The sequence below is a fragment of the Zosterops lateralis genome (assembly GCF_965231275.1).
Source record: "Zosterops lateralis genome assembly, chromosome: Z".
NCBI lineage: Eukaryota > Metazoa > Chordata > Aves > Passeriformes > Zosteropidae > Zosterops > Zosterops lateralis.
In genome coordinates, this window is record NC_139800.1 from 78724524 (window position 1) to 78747330 (window position 22807).

General features: G+C 41.2%; 1 protein-coding gene across 2 annotated transcripts in view; it reads left to right on the forward strand.

Moving 5' to 3' along the window:
- Positions 1–5956: 5956 nt before the first annotated feature.
- STK26 (serine/threonine kinase 26) overlaps positions 5957–22807 on the forward strand; it is a gene marked incomplete at its 3' end in the record, with an annotated part of 30783 nt that continues 13932 nt past the window's right edge. Inside the window, exons 1-3 of one of the 2 annotated variants that reach the window (XM_083883537.1) lie at positions 5957–6103; positions 6228–6366; positions 21060–21290. In XM_083883537.1, coding sequence (XP_083739663.1) covers positions 6325–6366; positions 21060–21290 — 273 coding nt within the window. In that variant the 5' untranslated portion in view covers positions 5957–6103; positions 6228–6324. The remainder of the gene's footprint in view (positions 6104–6227; positions 6367–21059; positions 21291–22807) is intronic. The other variant, XM_083883536.1, reaches the window with a different exon arrangement.

The window sequence follows — 22807 nt, forward strand, 5'->3', positions numbered from 1 at the left end:
AAGTTGAGATAATTACTTCTTCCTGATTTTGTTTATATTTCCTTCTCCTTTACCCTTTCCTTCCTTTTTTTTTCAATTGGTATATTTTTTAAATCACCTCTTTTTTTCTCTTTCTTCTCTCTTCTTTAACCCGTTTTGTCCGTCTTTCTATCCACTGTTTTTTTGGTGCTGGCAGAGCAACATGCCCTTGCAAATATCCTGCCCAGAGTTCTGCCCAGGGCTGTCAGCCTCTTTGGAAGGGGTGCTTTGCTAGTGTAGGAATTCCACCAGAACCAGCTTCTTGCTGTTCCCTTATATAGAAATGTTTTTAATTCTATAAATACCGTATGCATTTTACTAAAAAAAAAATTAGGGAAAAAAAAGGTTGGACTGGCTATGTAGACACTGTGCTGCTGGGGCTGGTGCTTTGTTTGCCCACTGGCAGGGCCTCTCACTTCCTTCACCCTTTCCACTGTTGTGAGCAAACTATTTTTGGTATTCCAAGAGCGCAAGCTTTGCTGAAATTCTGGTTTCCTGCTTTGGGGAGGAAATTAGAGCAGGGAAGAGTTATTTAGAAAAAAATTATATTATTTAGAAATTTATATATTACAAGATACATTTTGCAAATGGGGAAGAATATATGAGAACAATAATTTGAGAACAATGTTTCATGATATTAAACTACTGAATTGGATACCATTACCTATAAATACATATTATGTGTGTTTCTGTGTATGAGTGTATTTAGAGATGTGTGATTTATTTTAGAGATGGAAGTGTAAATAGAGTATATCTGTAATAAAGAGGTCAAAAACAAAACAGTAGCTCCATCTCACTCATCTCACAATCTTACAATCTTGAAAGCACAGAACTATCCTACAGAAGATCATCTTCTTTAAGCCAAATATTGTATTGAAATAAAAAGTTAACTGGCACACGGATCTTTTGTGTTGAAGGTGGAAAAATTGCCCTCGAACTTGTGAACTTGTGAACTTATGATTAAATTTATCATAATCCTTAGGAACATAGTGACTCACCATTCAGCAGACTGGTACAATACACATGCACTATCAGCTTAGTGATAAAAACCTCATAAAGACAACTCACTGATTTTTTTTCCCTGTTATGGAAAATTAAAGATTATGTCAGTGCAAAATTCCTGTGCTACAGACTCATCTAGTAGCAAGGGCACTGTGTCTACTAGTCCTGTTAGCAAGTAGTTCTGCCTATCATTGCAGGGCAGTTCCTCTAATCTCAGCTGAGTACTTTGGCCAAATTTTAACCCTCCAGGCTGAAACTTCTGCATGGAACAAGCCAATCATGCAAGAACAAAGCCCATCCATCACAGTATCTCATCTCTGACTGGAGCCAGTGGAAGAGGCTGGGGAGGTGGATGAGAATGGAGTGAGCAGGGGCAGTGCTTGCCTGAGGGGATTTGCAGCTCACCTAATTCTTCAACCAGAGGTGCTAGTTTTATGAACAGTATTGCCTAGTGTCAGGGTTTGTTTTTTTTTTTTCTTCCATGAAATTGTCCAGTCACTTTAGGCTTGTAGCAAATAGTTCACCAGTTTAATTGTACCCTGTGTGAAGAAGTGCCTTCTTTCGTTTGTTTTGAAGTTGGCATCTGCTTGTTTGATTTAATGACCTTTAGTATTTACATTGAAGGACATGGTGAACCAGCATCATTTACCCATCTCTTCCATCCTAGGTATTTACCTCACCCTGATTATTTTCCTCAAAAGTACAGGAAGTGTCAATTAAAAAATAGTTCAGGCATTCCTAAGAGGAAGATTGCAAGAAGATGTATCATTTTTGCTCTGCTAAGAAATATCATTTTGCTCCCTTTGCTTCTGAGGGAGGATGTAGAGCGTCATACTCCTCCCTCAAGGTCAATGGTCAAGTATGTGCCATTGTCATCTCTTGGAGAAAATGCACGGTTTTGCTATATTACATGAAAACCTCAGTTTTTTAACACTTGGTTGGCACTGGCACATTTTGGCAGCTGAATTATCTAAATAATCCATTTGTGCTGGAGGAGCTCCATGTACTTGGTGTCCTACAGAACAACTGACCTGCCTCCTCTGGGGGAACCCAGAGCTGCAGAGGCTCCCAGGAAGGTGGGATACTGAGAATAGTAGAGAATGAGGGGAGACAAGATGTATTCTGGGTATGGGAATGAAAGCAGTGAGCAGAACTGAATCTACTACAGTATGGTTTCTAGTCCAGCTGCAAGGTTCTATAATTATAAATTATTTATTGGATACAGAGATGTCAATGAGGCATAATAAGGCATTGACAAGGACTATATTTGTCTTCCATGTTAGTGAGTATCAGCAGCTTCTAGTGGCAGCACTGGAAATTCTGAAGGTCCTAAATAAGTTGCCTTGAAGACAAAGTGATTTCCCTAATGCCCATGAATCAGAGACTGATTTACATCAAATAATTGAGAAATTATGTGCTTACAAAATAATTTTGATTCTTCCTTTGACATCCCTGATGTTCTCATTAATAAAATAAATATGTGGTTCTTTTTTCCCCCAATTCCAATCAACTTTCATCTTCCACAACATCTTTGGCAAGGTGTTTCAGACTTAAAAACAGGAAAGGCATTCACAGTTACTGGTTTGGGATGCTGTATTCTGCTTTTATGGGATAACTTTTAGCTGTACTGCTTGTATTAAAAGAAAGGTGCCAAGCTGGCACCAGCTCTGCTAGAACCAGATCAGACACCTGTTCCCTCCCCATGACATCACTATCAGGAGTCCTTGGAGTCTGTAAAATGCAGTATTTTTCTGCTCAGCACTTTAATTAATTTCATTTAATAATTGATGTTTGGAAGTTTAAGAGACATTTTTACATTTTTTTTGTGGTAGGTCTAAAGCAACTAACATGGTGTAGGCACTCTGCAAAAGCTCCATGGTTTTGATAGCTCCCTGCAGTCTTCTGATGTAAAAATAATTATATTTTCACACCAGCAACACAAAAATAGTAGTTAAAAAACATGAAACAGTTGAAGGTCTGACTTGGGTCACATCACTACTGTGAGGCCCTGGGAGCTGTTCTGAGTGAATTATAGACACATTTTAAGTCTTGGAAAACAGCAGCGCCAGGTATTTAAAGTGCAGGCTGTGAAGGAGCAGGGAAGATCTTTCATAGAGCAATATCAGCAACTGACCACCTGTCTTTCTAAAAGCACAAACTAGAATTTGCTAATTACAGAGGGGAACACAATATTACAGCCCTTTTCTTAGATGCTGTGGTGCCAGTCTACCTCACTTCACAGCCGGGCTCAATGATTCAGTCATTGCATGACCAGCTGATTACTTAAGATTCCCTGACAGATTTTTCTCCCTGGCTTTGCTCACCTTGTCATTCCCGGGCTTTCTGACCTGCCTTTTCACAGGATGTTTTTCTTTATGTTTTTGTTACTGCACTTTTCTTTTGGTCAGCCTGCCATGCATGGGAGACAGCTACAGATATAATTTCTGGGGACCTTATCACGTGCTTCACAGTTGTCCTGCAAGAACAGGAGTAGAACTCTCTTAAATAAGTCTGCTACAATCCCTTTCATGTTATATTAAGCTGCATGGAAGTCAGAAAGGCATAAAAGGCCAGAAGTCTCAGCATATGGCCCCAAAATAGGAAGAATGGATTAGCAATTAGTATTCTCTGGTACAAAGTAAACAGGAAGAAAATATGTATAACATCAAGAGAAAAATCAAGGTAATTTATGAATAGAAACAGAAAAGCAAAGTCTTAGAACCAGAAGAGGAGCAGCAGTTCTGCAATGCAGCAGCAGCATGAAATAAAAATCATCCTATTTCATTTGTCAGGATTTTTTTAGGGCTTATTTTCTAAAGATTATTAAAAGGTAGAAGGAGAAGTGATTTAGATATATTTGAGTCAGGCAGGATTCAGAATTATCATGAGTGAATATTCATTCATTTATTTGCTGAACCACTGGATATAATTAAGAAAGCTTTTTGTCAGTAGAAATCCCCATTTCTTCCCAGGGGTTTATTAATGGAAAACATTTTTAAATTTAAGTATATGATACCAACTTTCAGAAAATACTTACTTTAAACATTCCACACATTAAAATTAACTCCAGGTAGGCTCATAAGTAACTTAGCTGTATAACTATCACACAGAAGCCTTTTAAAGTCATGCTATTTTTAAAAAAAAAGGTGCAGAAGAAAGTAAATATTTTAGTAACAGTAAAGGCTTAACGAACTGGCAAGTTGGAAAAAAAATATTCCACCATGATCCACAAGCCTGTCCTTAACAAACATTACTGTTTGTTTTTTGGTTCAAACCACAGTGAGTTAAGGATGGAAAGACTGCCTAACTTTGAAATGCTTGTCTTCAGGCTGTTTTAACACAACCTTACCTCAAACAGAGGTGTTTTGTGTTTCTCGCCACAGTGCAACATTCCTGTGAGTCCCTCAGGACAGAGACTGCCTGCTGTCACATCCTTTCTGAAGGGACCCACCCTCTCAGCTCTGGAATGGCCAGCAATCCAACACCTCCAGCTTACCTTACTTTTTCTTGGCTTTTAGACCTAGAAACCTACGAATTTCAGGGAAGCTGAATTTCAGGAAGCACATACCCATGAGGATATTTGTGATGGATCCATGTGATTTCTATACTCTCGTTTTAAAGGGCTGCTGGGAAGACCAGTGCCTCGAGAGATGTCAATTTGAGCTTTGCTTGAGTAAGTGGCAAACCTTACATGTATAGGAACGTGAATCACACGCACTAATGCGTGACTCATGCATGAATGGGGAAAAAGTCACTTCGAGACACTGTTATTTTCCCCTCTCCAGGCCCTGGCAGAATGTCGGGGGCAGCCCACCTCAGCAGGAAAGCAGGACAGAGGTTTTGTGTTGGGACAGCCCTGCAGCAACCCAGGGAGAGCTGGAAAAGGAGGGGGGAACCCTCCTGGTGAGCCAAGAAGGATCCAACCACCCCAAACAGGGAGCTGACCCTCCAAAGCCAAAACTGGACCTGCCCTCACCACTTACAGCAGGCCGCCAGGAGCTCTCCTGAGAGAAGAAGACATCACCGCTTTTGTCACAAAAGCAAGTAAACCCCACCAAATATTCCCTCAGTGGTTTGTATCCTGTTACTGCCCTGTGCCTCGGGGGTGCAGGAGGCAGAGGTGATGGGGTGTTGGCTGTGGGGTCAGGGAGCAGCGCTGTGACTGTGCAGGAGGGACCCCATGAGGGCTTGGCATTGCCACTGGGCACTTGAGTGCTGTGTCCAGTTCTGGGCTCCTTAATTTAGGAAAGGATATTGAGGTGCTGGAACGAGTCCAGAGAAGGGCAAAGGAGCTGGGGAAGGGTCTGGAGGAGCTCTCTGGGGGTGTTTGGCCTGGGGAAAGGACACTCAGGGAGGGCCTTGTTGTTCCCCGACAGGAGGCTGTGCCCGGAGGGTGTCAGGCCCTTCTCCCGGGAAACCAGCACAGGACAAGGGGATAAGGTCTTAGCTGTAGCAGGGGAGGTTTAGGTTGAACTTCAGAAAGAATTTCTTCACAGAAAGGGTGGTTTAGAGAGTGGAACAGGCAGCCCGGGGAGGTGGTGGAGTCACCGCTCCTGGAGGTTTTTAAGGAAAGACTGACCGTGGCACGGCGGTTAACACGCCGTTGTTGGGCCATAGGCTGAACTCCATGACCTCAGAGGTCTTTCCAAACCTATTTATTGGCGATTCCGCGACAGCGCGGGCCCCCACATTCCCCATCCCGGGGCTCGCTCACACCGAGGGCTCCGCGGGGCCCCTCCCTCCGCCGTGCCGGGCCCGGCCCTCTCGGGCGGGAGGAGGGAGCAGCCGTGACGCCGGGGCCGTGCGGCGGCTCCGCCCGCCAGGCCGGGCCCGAGACGGAAGCAGCAGCAGCCGCCGCACAAGGAGCAGCCGCCGCCTGCAGCCGGAGCCCGACATGGCGCTCTGAGCCAGCCCCGGCCGCGCCGAGAGCCGCCACCCCGGGGGGGCCCCGAGCAGCCGCCCCCGCGCCGGGACCGGGGAGCGGGGCATGGGCAGGGCCGCCGCGGGCAGCCCGGCGGGCAGGGGACAGCGCCCGTAGCGACCCCCGCCCGCCCTTGGCGCAGCGCGGCCCCGCCGCCGCCAGGTGAGCAGCCGGCGGCGGGCAGGGCAGGGCAGGGCGGGGCGGGGAGGGAAGGGAAGGGAAGGGAAAGGAGGGAGCGCGGCCCGCGCTGAAGCCGCCGCCTCCCTCCGCCGCTTTGTCCTTCCAGGCCCCGCCGCCGCCGCCGCCGCCCAGGAGGAGAAAAAGAGGCCGAGATCGGGGAGAGCAGCGGGCGGTGCCCGCCCGGCCGGCCGCCTTAGCCCGCCATGGCCCACTCGCCGGTGGCGGTGCAAGTGCCCGGCATGCAGGTGAGCTCCGCACTCGGCCCAAAATGGAGGCCGAGGGCCGGGCCCGGCTCCGGAAGCGGCGCTGGCGGCCCGCACCGGGCGGAGCCGGGGCCGGGGGGACGCGGGTGGGACGAGCCGAGCCCGGGGGGCCAAGGGGAGGCCGCGTTGGGAAAAGCCGAGCTGGGGAAAAAGCCGGGCCCGGCCGCCTCGCCCGGGGCTGGGAGGGAAGCGGTGGGTGCTGCGGGGTAACGGGAGGGTTCGGGGGCCGCGCACCTGCGGGGGAAAAGGGATTCCCCAATCCTCTCTCGCCCCCCTTTGTTCAGGAGCGACCGCTCCGCATCCAGGAGCACGTAAGAGGCTGTGGAACTGATTAAAGGCGAAGCGGAGTTAATGGCAGGGTGTGTGGGTGCGCTGTAAATGACACGGCAGGCGCCCCGGCTGCGGGACTTGCCCCCCGCCCTGGCGCGGGGCCCGCGGTGCGGCTTCTTCCCAAGGGAGCTGGGGATTCATGGAAAGGTGGGATCTGCTGGGGACAGAGCGCTGGAGAACCCAGTCTGTCAGAAACCTGCCCCTCTCCTCGCCTGGTAGTGAGGCCTAGTGTCGTTTCTGCGCGTTTGTGTTAACCTGCTTAGAAAACAAACAAGTTGTCCTGTTACTTTAATAGGAAAGGTAGAACACCTCTGGCTCTTCATTCTCACTCTGCTGGACAATCCTAATAAAAATTTGGTCAGAGATCTTTATCAATGTAAAGTAGTTGAAAACCTAGTTGATTTTTTTGTTTGTCAGACACTGGCAACCCAGTCAGTGTTTTGAGCCTTCTTTAAACTTTTGGGATATTCGCACCTCTGTAACATCGGAGTTTTTTTTCGCTTCAAATAATATAGAAACATTTATGTTACATCTCTTGCTATGTGAGAGATACAGTTCAGGAAGCTTTAGAGCAGAATTTTAATCTGTCTCTTGGTCAGGTAACTTTATGACTCCTAGAAAGTGTAGAATTGATGTATAGACAGTATTTATTTATTAATTTTTACCAGTTACAGTGGTATGGCTTATGTCACCTTTCTCATTTCTAATAATTTCTAGGCTTTCTGAAATTTGTTAAATGATGGTCATTCACTGACTTTTTGTTTCTATAAGAGGACACAAGCCACCTCTTCTCAGCCTGCCTGTTCCATTGTGTCAGAGTAACTGTTGCATTACAACATTCCAAAGAAATTTTATGATAAAAGAATTAAAGGCTTTAATCTGAGCTGCTTTATTTACAGCCTCTGGGCTTTCTAGTGTGTTTGTATTTGGGAAACTTCTGTTTCAACGTTCTGGTTTTTCAGTTTTCCATTTTTTATATCTGCTTAATGTATTGCTGTCCTATTTCCCATATCTGCCATCACAATAGGACCTTGAAATTATTTAAGGTTTTGTTTTTCAATTTTATACCAATAAGCTTTATCCTAATAGCATCCTTATCCCCACTAGTATTGTTATTACTGTAACCCACAACCCTTAACACATATCAGGATGTTAAAAACATTTTTTAAACTATTAGATAAATCCAGATGCATAGAATTAAAGCACAATTTTAACCTTGGTTACTTTTTTTTTTTTTTTTTTTTTTAAATGAAGATGATTACACAAGTCCTGAAACCATAAAAATATAAGGAAATAGAATTTGGTGTGATGTAAATTTGCTCATCATTTTTCTAGAAGAGTAATTATACAGAGTGTTTTAATTAAAAAAAAAAAAAAAAAAAAAAAAAAAAAAGAAGAAAAAACCAACCAAACAAAAAAAACATCTAAAATCAACACAATTGCATTGTGCTCTGAGGTAGAAGAGTTGTTTCCTTTGGGGCTTTTTAACCTGTCTGGACTATTCAGTCAGGATCATCTGAGTGATGGTAAAAGTGTGCCTGCTTCTGCTCATTGTTAAAGTTAATGTGTGGGGATTGATTGAAGAAGGGATAAACAGGTTGTTCTCTGATGCAAGATGTAATAGTTATGTTAAAACTGTCACTGTGGGAAAGTGTAATGTCAAATCTCTTGTTCTGTAATCTGTTTAAGGGAACATTTTATTGAATATAACAGTTGAAAAGTGAATTTGTCAGGGAATATCACAAGCTTGAAGTTTTCAGCTTTATTGTCATCTTAGGCTTTCCCTTACATTTGCTTATACAAAAAATATCAAGAAAAATCCAGAAATAAACATGTTATGTAATTCACACACTCCAAAACCAAGGCTTAAGACAGTTTATTTATCACCAAAGTATATCAGGAGTTTTTTTGACTCTTTGAAGGTTTTTCATTTTACAAAACGTCAGTTCGCCTTAAAAATACCTCAAACATGGAAAATTACAGAAAATCACAGAGAGTTATTTTGGCGGACTTGGAGTCTCACTTTAGTCCCCTGGCAGCAATGGCAGACCCAGAGGTAGTATTATCTGTTGCTCTTATGAGTAGCTACAGAGCCATTTGTTTATGTAGTGGTTACAATCTGTTTAACCTGTCTTGTGTCCCTAACAAAACCAAATTTTATACATAACAATCCTTGCCTCTGCAAACAACTTCCTATACACATTTCATTTCCCTTGCTCCTTTGGAAAGGCTCCACTTGATGCAGTTGTACAGTGTTAACTTTGCCAGCTGCTGAACTTCTAAGCCCATTCAGTAAAATCAAAATACTCAGTGATTATATAAAGTGAGTGCCCTGATGCTGAACATGATACCCCAAATGATGGCACTTTACCCAGAATCCAGGATGAGATGGAAAATGGAAAGGATGGTGAGCACAGTTAAGGTGTCCTGGTTACAGGAAGCACAGTTTGGAGTCAGCTTGATTGCCAGGTTTGAGGTTTTGTTCAGTAATGTCACAGTAACTTTGTTCCTTGGGATAAAAATATTCAAACTAGTTCTTAGTTCTGGAATGCTTTGAGATCTCACAGTGAGAAACCTGTTCACCAGCACTGGAATCCAGCTGAACTGCTGCAGAACATTCCTAGAAACAACTTGCAAGGGAGATATTCTCTGTGTCTTTGCCAGCCCAGGTGCTGAAGACAGCTGGGGTGAAGAAGGTTTGGATCGCTTATTATTAGTCCTGAGCACTTTTGTGTTGCCCAGCAGACAGACTACACAGTTCAGAGGATTGTTTGTTTCAAGTGATCAGAGCATTTCAAGGATGTCAGTCATTTGAGATTGATGTGTTTCTGATGAACTTCTGTTCTTGGCAGCATCTCACACAGTGCTCCAAAACTCTTCATAAATAAAGAGGTTGGAAACCGTTCACTTGCAAGTGAATAACAATTAACCTTTCTAAGGTGGACAGAGAGGTTGCTTTTCAATATGTCAGCTTATAAATTTTCTAAACTGGCCTGTAAACTTGATGGAGCATCACTCAAGTAATAAATGCATTTTTTTAGCTGGTAGAGTTTAAATGTATAAACTTACCTTTTTCCTACACTAATTTGTCATGCAAAACCTTAAGTCTGTGACATACTAATTTGTTAACTGATGAAAATACTGATTCTTCCGATTTGTGTTTTTTGTTAGCATGTGTGTCTTTGGAACCTGGTTTGGGGCTTTGTGTCCTGTTATCTCTGCTATCCTATTTATCTAAACACTTTCTGTTTCCTTTCTCATGGCTTTGTTGATACCTCCTGATCCTGTAGTTTTGATGCACAGTAGTTTTGAGCACAGCCAGAAAGATTGTTTAGAACTGCTCTCCATCTGTTTTTGTTGGCATTCAGACTATCTTGCAATAAAGACCCTAACTTCCTCTAAAAATGGATCAGCCAGGAGCATGTGACCTGTCAGGCAATATACTCTGATTCACAACTGAAGGATTGCTTGATTAAATGAAAACTTGGATGTCAAGGTGAGCTTTGCTCTCTGTGCTGTCAAGTTAACAGGGTGGCTGTAGGGTGCTGCTCACTGAACATCCCGAGCCTGGAGAGTCCCTCCCTCCCTGCAGGCTGCTCAGGGGCAGCTCAGTTAATGCCTGGTTGAATGGGTAGAGAAAGGTGGAATTTTGTAAGTGGTCCTTTTCATAGCCCTAGAAAAAACACCACATTTTTTCTTAGTGCACATCTAGAAATGTGTGGTACCTAGAACTAGTCTGGAAATGTGTCAGATTTCTAGTAAACCTTATGCACTGAAGTTAAAAGAATATGGTTTCTGTTAATTACTGTAAAATACTTAAATGTTTAGAAAGTGCATGTTAAGAGGAACTTAAACCTTTGAAGAAAGATCCACTCAAGGTTCTTTTAATTTATTCCTCTCCTAGGAACTGAGCTGTGTCCAGATGTTTCTACAGCAAATTTGAAAAGGCTTTAAACTTTTACTATTTAGACGTGTCTTACTTAAGAGAAACTGGAAAGTCTAGCACTTGCAGGACACCAGGACACTTCCACAGTGCCTAGAAAACTGATGTCTTATGATTAAATTAATGAGGACTGAGGTGTTTTTTTTCCAGTTTCAGTTCCTGGATTGGTACTTTGAGCCACAGTGCAGGTAGACTGCAGGAAGACAGTATTAAAGCCTTATGGAGAACAAGCCTCTTTTCTGTTTGAAGCAGATCTGCTTTAAAATATTTGTGGAATTCAACGCTGCAGTTGTTCCTTTCCGGGTTGTGCAGGACCTACAAGCTCTATTGTATCTAATAGTAGATTGCTAAATCAGCTCAGGCCTTATTAGCTGAACTTGGTGCTTCCCTCTTATGCCTCGTGGTAATTTACTCTGGTGACAAGAAAAGTAGGGCTCAGTCATCTTTGTACTACCTCACTGGTGTCAAAGGAGGAGAGTAGACAGAGCTCTGAAAAGTATTCAGTACATGGGAGCTGTGAGGGTATAATCACCTGGAATTCAGCAGATGCTTTTATCAGGGTTCAAAGAAAAAGTCCAGTCCTGTAGTAGTATTTTCTGTGCATGTTTTACAGTTTAATAGACATGTATTAAGTGCTTTGACGTGGAATTCTGAGGCAAATTAGCTGAGGCTGGAGAGAACTCACCTTAATCTCTGTGCTGTTCTGTGCCATCATACACTGTCAGTTTTGAGGAGTGACAATATTCCCACAAAGGTAAAAACATTATATCTGAAAACAGAATTCTAGCTTTTAAAAGTATATAATTATTATTTTATTCAGATTTTAACATTGCATATATTTGCAGTGGCTGTTTTTGAACTCTGGTGTCTCACCTTTACAAGTCCTGATGAAAGTTTTGTCCAAAAGGAGAATGTATAGCAAGCAGTAGCTCAGTAATATATTCCAATTTTTTATAGGTATTTATTTTGAGGGCAGGAATGTTTCTTTATATGTAGAAACTCGGTACACCAAGAAGCATATATATGACTGTGTGTGTTTCTGTGACAGCATTTGTCCTATGAGACCTGTGAAATGTATTGGTTAAAATAGACAAGGGAAGTTGCCTCAGTTTTCAGCCATCTCTAAAAATGAAAGGCTGAATTTTAGAACCAGTAGTAAAAGTACCACTTGTTTTCCCTTTAATGACTATCTTCAGATTTAGAAATCATGAAATTTGGAAAATTATAAGAGACTATTGTTTTGTCTTTCATTTATTCTTAGGGACTGAATTTAATAATTGTCAGAAGGGTTCATAAATAGGTTTTGGGAAGATGAGGTTGGAGATGAACAGTACAAAGTTGGTTTTGAAATGCTTCTGTGACAGTTTTTTTTGTCACACTCTAGTGTCTGCTTGTGCGTTGTCTTTGAAGAAATAAAGAGTTGGTGAGGTATCTATCCCATCAGGAGTTAGTGTTCCAAATCCTGCTATTTCTTTCTTAAAATAATTGGAAATAAAATTCCTTCCTGATACTACCTTACCAGTATTTACTCTATTTAAAGAACTGTCATTTGTTCTTTAAATTTAAACTCCCTGCAGTTCTTCTGGAGCATGTCTGTTCTGCTGATTAGATGAGGATCACTGAACACACTCCTTAGTTCTGAAGGAGAAGCTTAAATCTGGGAAGGGTGCCCACCTGGTGATAGTCACTGAAGTCTCCTCTGCCAGAGGATTGCTAGCTAAATAGATTTGGCAAAAAGAACTGAATCAGAGAAACTATTAATACAGGTACTGACAAGGTAGCAGTAGTTTGCTGTTCCCGTTCTTCCTCATTTTGTGCGTGTGTTTTTTCAGAGATGGGCTGTATTGATTAGGCCTATAGCTCAGGAAAGAGCGTGGCTTCAACTTACTCCTTCTTCATAAGGAAAATTGCACAGAATTGCAGTTTTTGGAAGTGAGTAGCCAAGTTTGTGTTGCTGAAGCCTGAATTTGAATGGTCTTGATTGAGGCAGCATATCTGAAAAAGCTTTGTGACAAGGTCTGTCACAGTTCTCCATGACTCCTTTCTGCATCAGTGAAGGAAAAAAAAGGAATAAGAATTGTGCAGAAATCTGCAGGTTTCACACTTGAGCCTTGTGAGGAGGAGTCTGAGAGCCCAGAGTGGCTTCACTGTTTACATGAACCAGAATTCAAGAACCATGTGTTCAGTCCTGGGGAATGGCATTTTTTTTTTCCTGTTTCCTCCTGCTCCCCAGTATATTGCAGGCTTTCCTCTCAAAAAATACACTGTTATATATTTTGAATATCTGAATAATGTTGGCTGGGAAAGGATCAGAGGGTGTCTGTGCTTTGCTAGATGTCAAGTTGTGTTTCAGTGGAGGCTTCTGTGTTGGGAGCTGAATGCAGAATAATAAAAACAGTGTACAGCTTGGACTGACCATGAGTGTTGAAGCATGCCTAAATGTAAAACACTGAGTAAAAAAGATTAGATTGCTGTTGATGTAGATCACTTGAAAATACAGAGAATTATGAGAGGAGCAAAATGTTCTTGCTGTTGATCTCTCACCTAGGAAGGTATCATCTGGCAGCTGGTCATAGCAAGAACATTTTTACATTCCTGTACAGCTTTATTCTAGCCTAGTTGGCAAGAAGAATCTGATTTTTTTTTTTTTTCTCCAGGGTGTTTCTTTTCCTCGCCTCCCCCTTCCCCTTGCCTTTTATGTAATGAGATGCTTTGCCATGCTGTGAATGAGCTGCAAATTAATTGAAAAACGAGTTTCCTGAAATGGGCAGGTTGGTTCTGGCAGCAGAGGTTTCTTTCTTTGTAGCTCCTTTTGGAGTTGCATTTCTGGTTTTTCGTTGTGTGCTTTTTGTAGCTTCAGGTCCAGTATTACCGATGTGATCAAGGGCCAGTGTTCAAGAAGAGAGTAGAGCTTTCAACCCTGTGGTCCTCTAGTCTTGGGGAGAGGACAGAACATAGGATTCTAGTAGATGGGTATTGGCCTTCCTTTCTCCAAATGGTCTCTGCCCAAATTAAAGGAATGCTGATACCCCGTAAATATGGGGTCCCACTCAGGGTTCATTGCAGGCAGTCACCGTGCCTGGAGACTTGTCTGTGGTAACTAAACTCGTGGCCTGCTCTTCAACCCACCCACACTGTGGTTTGGAGCCATCCTTTTTCAGCTAGCGTGTCTGTGCCTCACTTAAGTTTTGTTTGGCCTGAAAATAAGTAATGACTTCTTCAGTGGAGAGATTTAGCAAAAGTACTAACGTGTGTCATGCTTGAGGTCTTTTTCCTACTTTTTAGTTTATGAATTGGCAAGTTAAAAAACTGGATTTTGTTGTTATTTGTGTTCTAGCTGGCTTGTAGTATACTTATAATCTTATTTACAGGAGGAAGGTCTGTGTATCGAATCCTAACTTACACAGAAGAAATGCTAAATGGCTTCTAGAGTGAGAAGGCCTGTCAAATTTATGTAGCAGTTGCCACTTAGCTGTGTTTAAATATTAGGAAAATGGTTGTAATGCTGTAACGATACAGGTTATTGCTGGCATAGTTCTGACGTGGTTATTCCTTTAAATGGGTGTGGCAAGAATTAAAAAAAATTGTTTGTGTACTGATAAGCAGGCTGGTGCTGAAAGGAAAGGCATACTGCTAAAAGTAGGCTGCAGCCCATAAATGGTTATTTTTTCATATTCCTGTTAGATGTGGCCTTTGAAATCTCTGCAGAGTGTGGTTTTCAAAGCAGTTCTTAAAGCGGAGAGGTTACAAGTGTTCTTTAGCAATGAGAAATTGCAGTAGTCCTTTATTTTCTGACTCCCGATTCAGGTTAGTTCACTGAGCAGTCACTTGTCCTGCACTGTTCAAGAGAGAAGATAAAACTTGTTGTGAAAGATCAGTTTGTTGAACTCATAATAAATGCAGAATAGAGTTGAAACACTGGGACACCAGAGCCTGTTGAAGTGATTTCTGTCTCCATTTCAGGATGTCTGTGCTTCTAGCTAGAAAATATTCAACCACTCACATTTTTTTCAAATCATAAAGACTCACTCATGTAATTTGTGTGTGTCCCCCACTTTAATTTCTGGCTTTTTTAATAGGCTGTGCTCCTCAGAGATGTGAACAGAGTGGAGATTATGCAGCTGTGTGCAGTGGTTTGAGTATGTTTTAAAAATATACTAGGTAGTTAAAAGGTATTGATACATGGAAGCCAAGTGGGACTCTATTTGAACTGTAGGATGTGTGGAGTGTCAGTTATAGAGAAATTCACTGTCATGGGAAATTTCTCCTTGTTTCCTTTCCTCAGTGCTGAGTACTCTTTATAAATAATTGCTGTAAATTTTTTAATTGCCTTGTGTCAAAGATCTGATCTTTGGGACATATGGTATTAGTCTTTTTTTTTGTGCTTATTTATGCTTTTCCTAAGCTGCTTTATGTCGTGTGAAAGGAAAACTAAGAATAGAGGAAGTGACTTCAGTGGTTTCCATTTTCAGCATAACGTGCGATTGACAGCTCGCATCTGCCACAGGTCAGAGATGGTTTGAATGTGAAGGTAATTCTTCCCTTAAAAGTCTGACAATAGGTGGATTTGAATGCTGATTTCAGAGTTTTGGTAGTCATAAATTTTCAAGCAGCTCGCCTTATGGGTAACTTGATTGAAAACAAAGCCACATACGTTTTTGATTGCTGGTTTTGCTTTTATATGAAATTCCCATGGTTCTCACTAAAAATGGCAAAGAGTCTTGGCCTTGTCAGATAAGAGAGATGTTTCATAAACGGTGTAACAGAGGTCAGGTCCCATTTAAGGACAGCAAGACCCAGATCTAGTTTTGACTAGCCCACTGAGTAGAAAAACTTGTGGATAATGTAAAAGTTTGATAAAACCAATTTTTTTTGTTGTTGTTGTTGCTGTTAAAATAATTTTCTCTGCATATGTATCATACAGTTCCAATAAGTATAATCAAATCCTGATGTCATAGTCTTGAACAGGACTGCAGGGCAGCAACAGAGTTTTATTTACTTGCCAAAATAGCTGAAAACAAAAGTGTGTATGTGCTCAAGAGGGAGAAAAAGAGATGTCTGTAGGTTCCCTTCTCTTGAATGTCAGCAGATTGATTTTTCTTATTCTTTGTAAGTAATAATGGATCCGCACCTGTGCCTTCCTTAACTTCAAACTATTTAAATTTTTATTATGTATACACACACACATGCCTATGGCACTTTTTCTTTGAGTAACTTCCCTTACGCAGGTAAAATATGAAAATACATATAATTTATGTGAATAAATATTGTTACATGAATTAATATGCATGGTGTATAATTAGTGTGTGTGTATATATATAAAATATCTGAAACCACATGGAGGTAGTGAAGAGATACAGAAGAATGTATTAATGTTGATTAAGACTTACTCTTAAGAAGTACTGTAGCCTATCAGGTTTGTCAGTCTTACTCCCCCATAATTTTACTTTTGGGGAGTCTGAACAGAAGAAAAATCTAAGAGGTACTTTATTATCTGAGAATAGGTAAATGCCTGCAAATGGAATTGCTTAAACGACAGTCTTTTAAACACAGGTAATTCTGGTGGCTTCCAAAGATACCAGGACCTGTTAGACTGCCACAGTAGTGGGTGCTTGAAAAACTTGAGAAAACATTCTGTGGTCTTCTCTTACCAACCTTTTATAAAATCCTTTGAACTAATTATTATATCTTTATTTAATTAATGTATATTTGGGTGATGTAGGTGTAAGTGTAGGTGAGCTGCTCTTTAGCAGTGCTACAATTTTAAGGGAACTTCTGTTCCAGATAAAGCCTGGGAGGTGCTTAAAAGTCCTCATAGTGTAACAGCATTTCTCAGTGAGGTTTTAGAAATACTGTTAAGACAAGGATGTATGTTCTCACACTGACAGACTACTTAAAAGAAATCTCACAAGACTGTTAAAATAGCTGCTTTAGGAATCCTAGAGGATGTTAGGTGCTTGATTTTGAAGTTTTGTTTTTTTCATTCAAGTGTGTTCAGTACCTTTGAATGAAATTCATTAATGAGCATTTTCAGAAGACCTGTTTTTGTAAAAACACTGACAGATCCAGACATAGCCTGACATGCTGTTTCCTCTAATTTGGTCTGTGTTATTAGATTTCTGTATCGTCTTTGAAGTTACATATTCAGTATGTTTCAAGTTTGTTTTAAAGGAAGGATTCAGAATTTGAAGAACAGGTACGTGAAAGGGTGAGGGGTGAAAAGGTGAGTCAGCAAGTCAGTCTTGTGGCAGAACACAGCCAGGACATTGCTTCAGAGACATGTGTTTATTGGAATCAAAGGAAAGAGGTTATATAAGCCAGATTTGGCAGAATGCTTGACACAACAACTGGCAAAAAATACGTTTAAAAAAGAAAATGACGCTATAGTGTTTTTTATTTGGGGCTTCTGAGCAGGTGGGCACACTGGATGACCTCCTGAGGTCTTTTTGGAGCCAGATTGTGTGACTTTCTGTGTGCCTATACAGATGTGTATAAACACACACAGAGATGGCACAAGGTTGAATTAGAAAGGAGGAGAGGTTTCCTGAAGGCCCCAGGCTGTGTGGGCTGTGCTGGGCTGGTGAAATGATGTACTTGGAAGGGGTGCAGAGGGTGCAGAGGGCTTGTGTTGTCACGCTGCTCGTGCTGGGGCTCTTAGTCACGCTGGCAGGACTGGAGCTGGCATGTGCGTGTGCCTCTGCTTGTACTTGTTGCTGCTTTTGTCTGTGGAGTTGGGCTTAGGGAGGGAAAGAGCAAGGCATTCTCTGCCTGGTTTGTCCACTTACAGGTATTATCTTTGGAGAGGTGATGATGGAGTCCATATATTGCCTATTGTGTTGTTACAATCTGCTGCCCAACAGGCATGGCTTCCCATGGAAACCAGTATTTATTTAAAAAAAAGAATACCAATTATTCATGCAGGCATCTTTCAACTTTTTTTTTTTTTCATTTCAGTGAAAGATCTGTGAAACAGCAAGGAGTAACAAGGGGTGGTTTTGCTCAGGAGTGTTAATAGTGTTAAAAATCTCAATTTTTGCCATATTAGAAGTTTAGCTGGTAGCTGTGTTGCAGAAATTTACTGGTATGTGTTGAAGGTGTGTATACAGACACATACATTTCTGTTTATATAAAATATACCTCCATCCTTTTCTATACATTTGTTTACAGAGCAGTCTTTTCTTAGTTTTGTTTTATTTTCATTAGTTAAAAAAAAAACAAACATTCCTGTAGAACAGTAGGCTGAAAGACAAGGAAATTAAGAAAGGTAAAAGCAAATCTGTCTCAAGATGCAGTCTTTGTTCTCAGGCCATGTTTTAAGTTATGTAGTGTTACAAGTTTGAAGTCTTTCCAAAGGACATTATCTCAATATTAGCTGTAGTTGGTCAGAAATATTTGTCCTTATCCTGGAGTGTCCCTTGTCAGCCTCAGTAACAGAAGCTGTAAAGCTGACTTTGCTTGCTGTGAGAGGATTTTCTGAGAATAGAAAGATGTGACTGTTTCCTCAAGTAGTCCCGCACAGTTTGTTCTCCTCTGATGCCCCTCTGTTCCACCTCCTCCTCCCAGGGATGTACTTGGAGTTCTGCAGCACTGGGAAGTCCAGCCGTGACTGATCTCTCCCTCTGTTCCAGCACTCACACACAATGGCATCAGGAGTTGTTAGAAGATAAAATGGCCTTTAAAGCTCTGGTTCACCTGAGGTGGCTTGAGGGGGAGAATTTGTAGGCCTGGTTTGTTCTGTTGATGGTGGTGAAGTGGGTGTAAAGGATGGAGTGATGTGCTTTTCTCCTGAGGAGCTCAGAGGAGTTTTCTGCTTAAGGTTTCTCCCCCAGCAAAATCCAGATGTTGCCCCTGGAGATGATCAGACATTTGTGAAGGACTGGATTAGCTGGGTATGTCTGTGATTAAATTGCTTTTCTTTTATCTGACTGGAAGTATTTAACAGGTTTAATCTCAAATCAACAATACCTATCAGTATGAATGACTCCTGAAATCCCAGATTCCAAGCAATATGTCTTAAATTGAAGCTAGTTTTTGCGAAGATGAGTATTTAAGCATCAATAAGAAGTTTTCTCAGTCATCTTTCTTGTTTCTTGGAACTGTGTGTCTGTTTGTTGTAAATTGAGAACTATCAGTTAATTATTCCTTACTGTAGCTAGTACAGTTGGGAAACTATTCCTGGCTAGAGGACAATTTCCCATCTCGCCTGGAAGCAGGGAAAGGCTGGGTGGCCGTCACTGCTGCTTTTGCCACACCTGTCCCTACAATAATTTTGGAAGCACCCCTGGAAATAGATTTTAAATTCAGTTTTTTAAAAAAAATGTTTTCTAGTCTTAGTGACGAAATGATGGCAAGAGATGATGCAGTAGTGTAACAGCAACGTGCCTGTCTTTGGACAGTCTGAAGATTTACTGGTGTTCTGGGACCATTTTAGCTAAAAACTTCATGAACACCTGAAGCCCTTCAGTCATTTTCTTCATTAATACAACAATATCTGTTCTCCCAGATTTCAGACTGAATAGGTCCTTTTTTTTCCTTTTTTTTTCTTTCCCATTTCTTTTGATTGTGTTTTTGTTCATCTTTCAGGTCTTTAACTGTCTCTATCAAAAGAAGAAAATACAAAAATACAAGTTTTGTGTTTAACTATTTCTAGGAATTGTTTTTAATGGAGCAGAGTAGCAATGAGCTTATTACAGACAAAGGTGAAACTCCTCATTCCTGTTACAATGTGCTGCTCAGGAGCAGCAGTGTGTCCTGTTGGCAAAATCTAGAAATCTCACCTCCACAGATCACAGAGAATATGCTGTACTAATTCATATTCCCTCCTCTTGTGATAGCAGAAATAACAGCTTGGTATATATGAACTGTGAACTGATTCAGCTGAAAATAAACCTGGCAGATCATATGGTTAACTCTTAGCTAAATCAGCTTCCTGATTCATTTCACCATATTGTAGAATAAATTCTGGTTCTGATGAAAGGGAAGAAGCAACAGTAAGGACCCAGATGTGAGAAAAATGGGACTGTCCATTTTGGACTAGCTTAAAGTACTAATGTATTTTTATTTTTTCCCAGTAAAGATTTTCTCATGAATTTGCAAGAACACCAATGTGAAGTTATTTTCTGGACTTTCATGTTGATACTTGAGTGTTTGGTTGTGTAGGATAATCTGTGCTTTAGGTTAAATGTCTGCTTTTGCCAAACCTGCCACTTCTCTGGTTCTGACTTCTGGAATGTGAGAAAGATGCAGAGCAAAGCATCTCTTCCATATTTCCAAAACTATTTTACTTCATTCAAAGCTGAATTAGAGGGCTTTTTTCAGGCAGGGATGTTTCTTTATTCACCACTGATTTGTGCAGTCAGTTGCCCAGTTCTGACAGCAGTAAGGCATTTAATTCTGTTGATCTGCAAAGCATGGACTGTTCTGTTCTTTTGGAGCGTCTGTCTGACCTCTTCCAAAAATTGCTCTCTAAATTTCTGTGCTCTCATCTGAAGTTCTGTGTTCTTAAACTGTGGAGTGTGTCATCCCTGTTCTTCAAAAGCCAGTGCTGATGTTTGGATTTGCAAGCCTCTCTAAGCAGCCACATGGCATGCTTTATCTTGATGGGAAAATGAGAATTTGCTTCCTTTTGTTGCCCATCACTACTCGAGCGAAGCTAAGAAATTTAAAATATTTTTATAATAACTAGTCTGGTGATTTTAAGAGTAGTTATTCAGCAGGGATTCCAAACCAGGAGTGTCCTCTGCTCCCCTCTGTAAGGCACGTGTGGTGATACCAGCCAGTTCTGTTCAGTGCCACGGGTTCAGTACTCTGTGACAGCTTTTTGTTCTTTGGCTGAGCACATCTCAGTCCCTGTGGCTCATCTTTCTGTCAGCAGTTTTAACTGCCCTGAAGACACCTGGTCTTCTCTGATCTCAGACCCTGGCACTGCTGCCATCCTCTCCCTCGCTGTGTTAGGTGACAGGGAGCTGTGCCTGCCCCAGGCTCTTGGCCAGGAGGGAAGCCCAGCCTTTTCTGCCTGGGGGATGTCTTTGGTGGTCCTGTGCCAGTAACTGCATTCCTGAGCCTTCTGAATTACTGCACAGACAGGATTAATGTTAAGAGCAGCTCTATTCTTTAGTTTTTAAGGGTTGTTGCGTGAGGAAGTGAAATGAGGTTTGTACCTGACTCCCCTCCCTGGTAAGGCTCACTTACCTTTGGCAGAATTGCATAATGTATGTTCTGTAACTAATAGCTGAATTAGAAGTTACTGTGTAGGAAATAAATTTACCTGATGTAACCCTTCTGGTGATCTTAAATCTGGATGACGTGCTTCCTAGGGAATAATGGAAGCTAATAACTTGGATGTAAATTAGGCAACTCATGTGGGGTTATTTCCCTTCTTTTTTTTTTTTTTTTTTTCCAGAACCACAGAGCAGACCCAGAAGAACTATTCACGAAGTTGGAACGCATTGGGAAAGGCTCCTTTGGTGAGGTCTTCAAAGGAATTGATAATCGGACACAGCAAGTGGTTGCCATAAAAATCATAGACCTGGAGGAAGCAGAAGATGAAATAGAAGATATACAGCAAGAGATAACTGTTTTAAGTCAGTGTGATAGTCCTTACGTAACAAAATACTATGGATCATATTTAAAGGTAATGTATAATATTGCACAAAGATTGGCTAGAATGCTGCTAGGAAAATCACCTAAAATTAAGGAAGATTTATGTTGACAACCTGGCATTTTTAGTAGGTTGTTGTTTGTTTTTTTTTTTTTTGAACAGAGTTTTTTACTTCATTTTTTCTCTTTTTTGCTGCTTGTGCTTTGGGGCTGGGATTTGCACAAAATGGCTACAGAATGAACAGAATTGATAATGGATTCCTTTTGCAATTGCTTTTGGACCTTGGGTTTCTCTCCTCCCTCTGCAATCCTTAGCACAATTTAGTGGCTTTTCTGAGCGAGAGAAATATACCTTCATAGTTACAGAAACAAAAGCTGCTCCTGGTGTGGAAAAAAATCCTGTGCCATGTAAAATGTGTTGGCAGTGAGGCAGCTTAGTAGGCCTGAGACAAAGTAACACTGACATCAGCAGAGTTATGTAACCACTGTGTGAAATGTTATCTAAGGCATAATTTAGCAAACAAACAAAAATGAAAACCTGCAGAAGACCAAAATGTTGAGTAAAACTTTTCACCTTAAATGGTGCTTAAATCTTTTGCGCTGTTGGCATGTTTTAGGTGACCTTTAAAAAATCCCTGAAACCATTTAGTGTAAGCTAAAGTTTCAGTGATAGCTCAAAGTATATTAAGTGTCTGGGAGGGGTTATTTGCTTGTGTTTGGGTTTTTTGTTGGTTTTGGTTTGTTTGCTTCAGTTTGGGAGGTTTATCTGGTCGGTTTTGTTTTTTGGTGCTTGCTCTCCCTCTCAGCATTTCTGCTTTCTTAAGATGTAGTAGGATTTTCTACATTTTAAAGACATTTCAGATAAGTGTTCCTTGTGTCACACTTGTGCTGTATCTTTCAGTGATACGTGAAAGTATTTGCAGAATTTATTTAGTAATATTTGTAGATTTTGCTTTTTTCCATTTAAATTGCAAAAATATTCAATCTTTCATAATTTAAAACTAAGTGAGGCAGTAGTTTTTCCAATATTTCCAGTATCTTTAGTATACTCGAAAGACTAACTTCTCATTTTGGTTAATATGAGACAGCTGTAGCAGCTTTGCCGTTTACCCTGAGTTCTTCACACCCAAGTAAACATATAAATTGCCCTTGATAACCCTTTTTTGCTTCTCTCTATTGGGCTCAATCAGTGAGATTTTTGTTTTGTTTGTGAATAAGTAATAAATGTCTGAGAAGTAGGATTTATTTTCCAGCATCACAGCACATTAGAACAAGCAGGTTCATCTCAATATAACTTTGAATTCACTAGTAAGTTTCCCCTGAAGCAGTGCAAATGGTACTGCAGATCCAGACACGATTGGTCTTTTTACAATCCTTTATTTCCTGGGATGAGCTAAGTCCTAAATTCTGTTCTCCTGAATATCCATAAATTCAGCTTTGTGCTGTAAAAGCCCATTTGTTTGCCCTGAAGTACAAACAGGTCAAAGTAAGTCTTGGAAAGTGTTTTTACTTGGAAGTGATTTTGCTTGGAAAAGTGTTTTGTGAAATCTC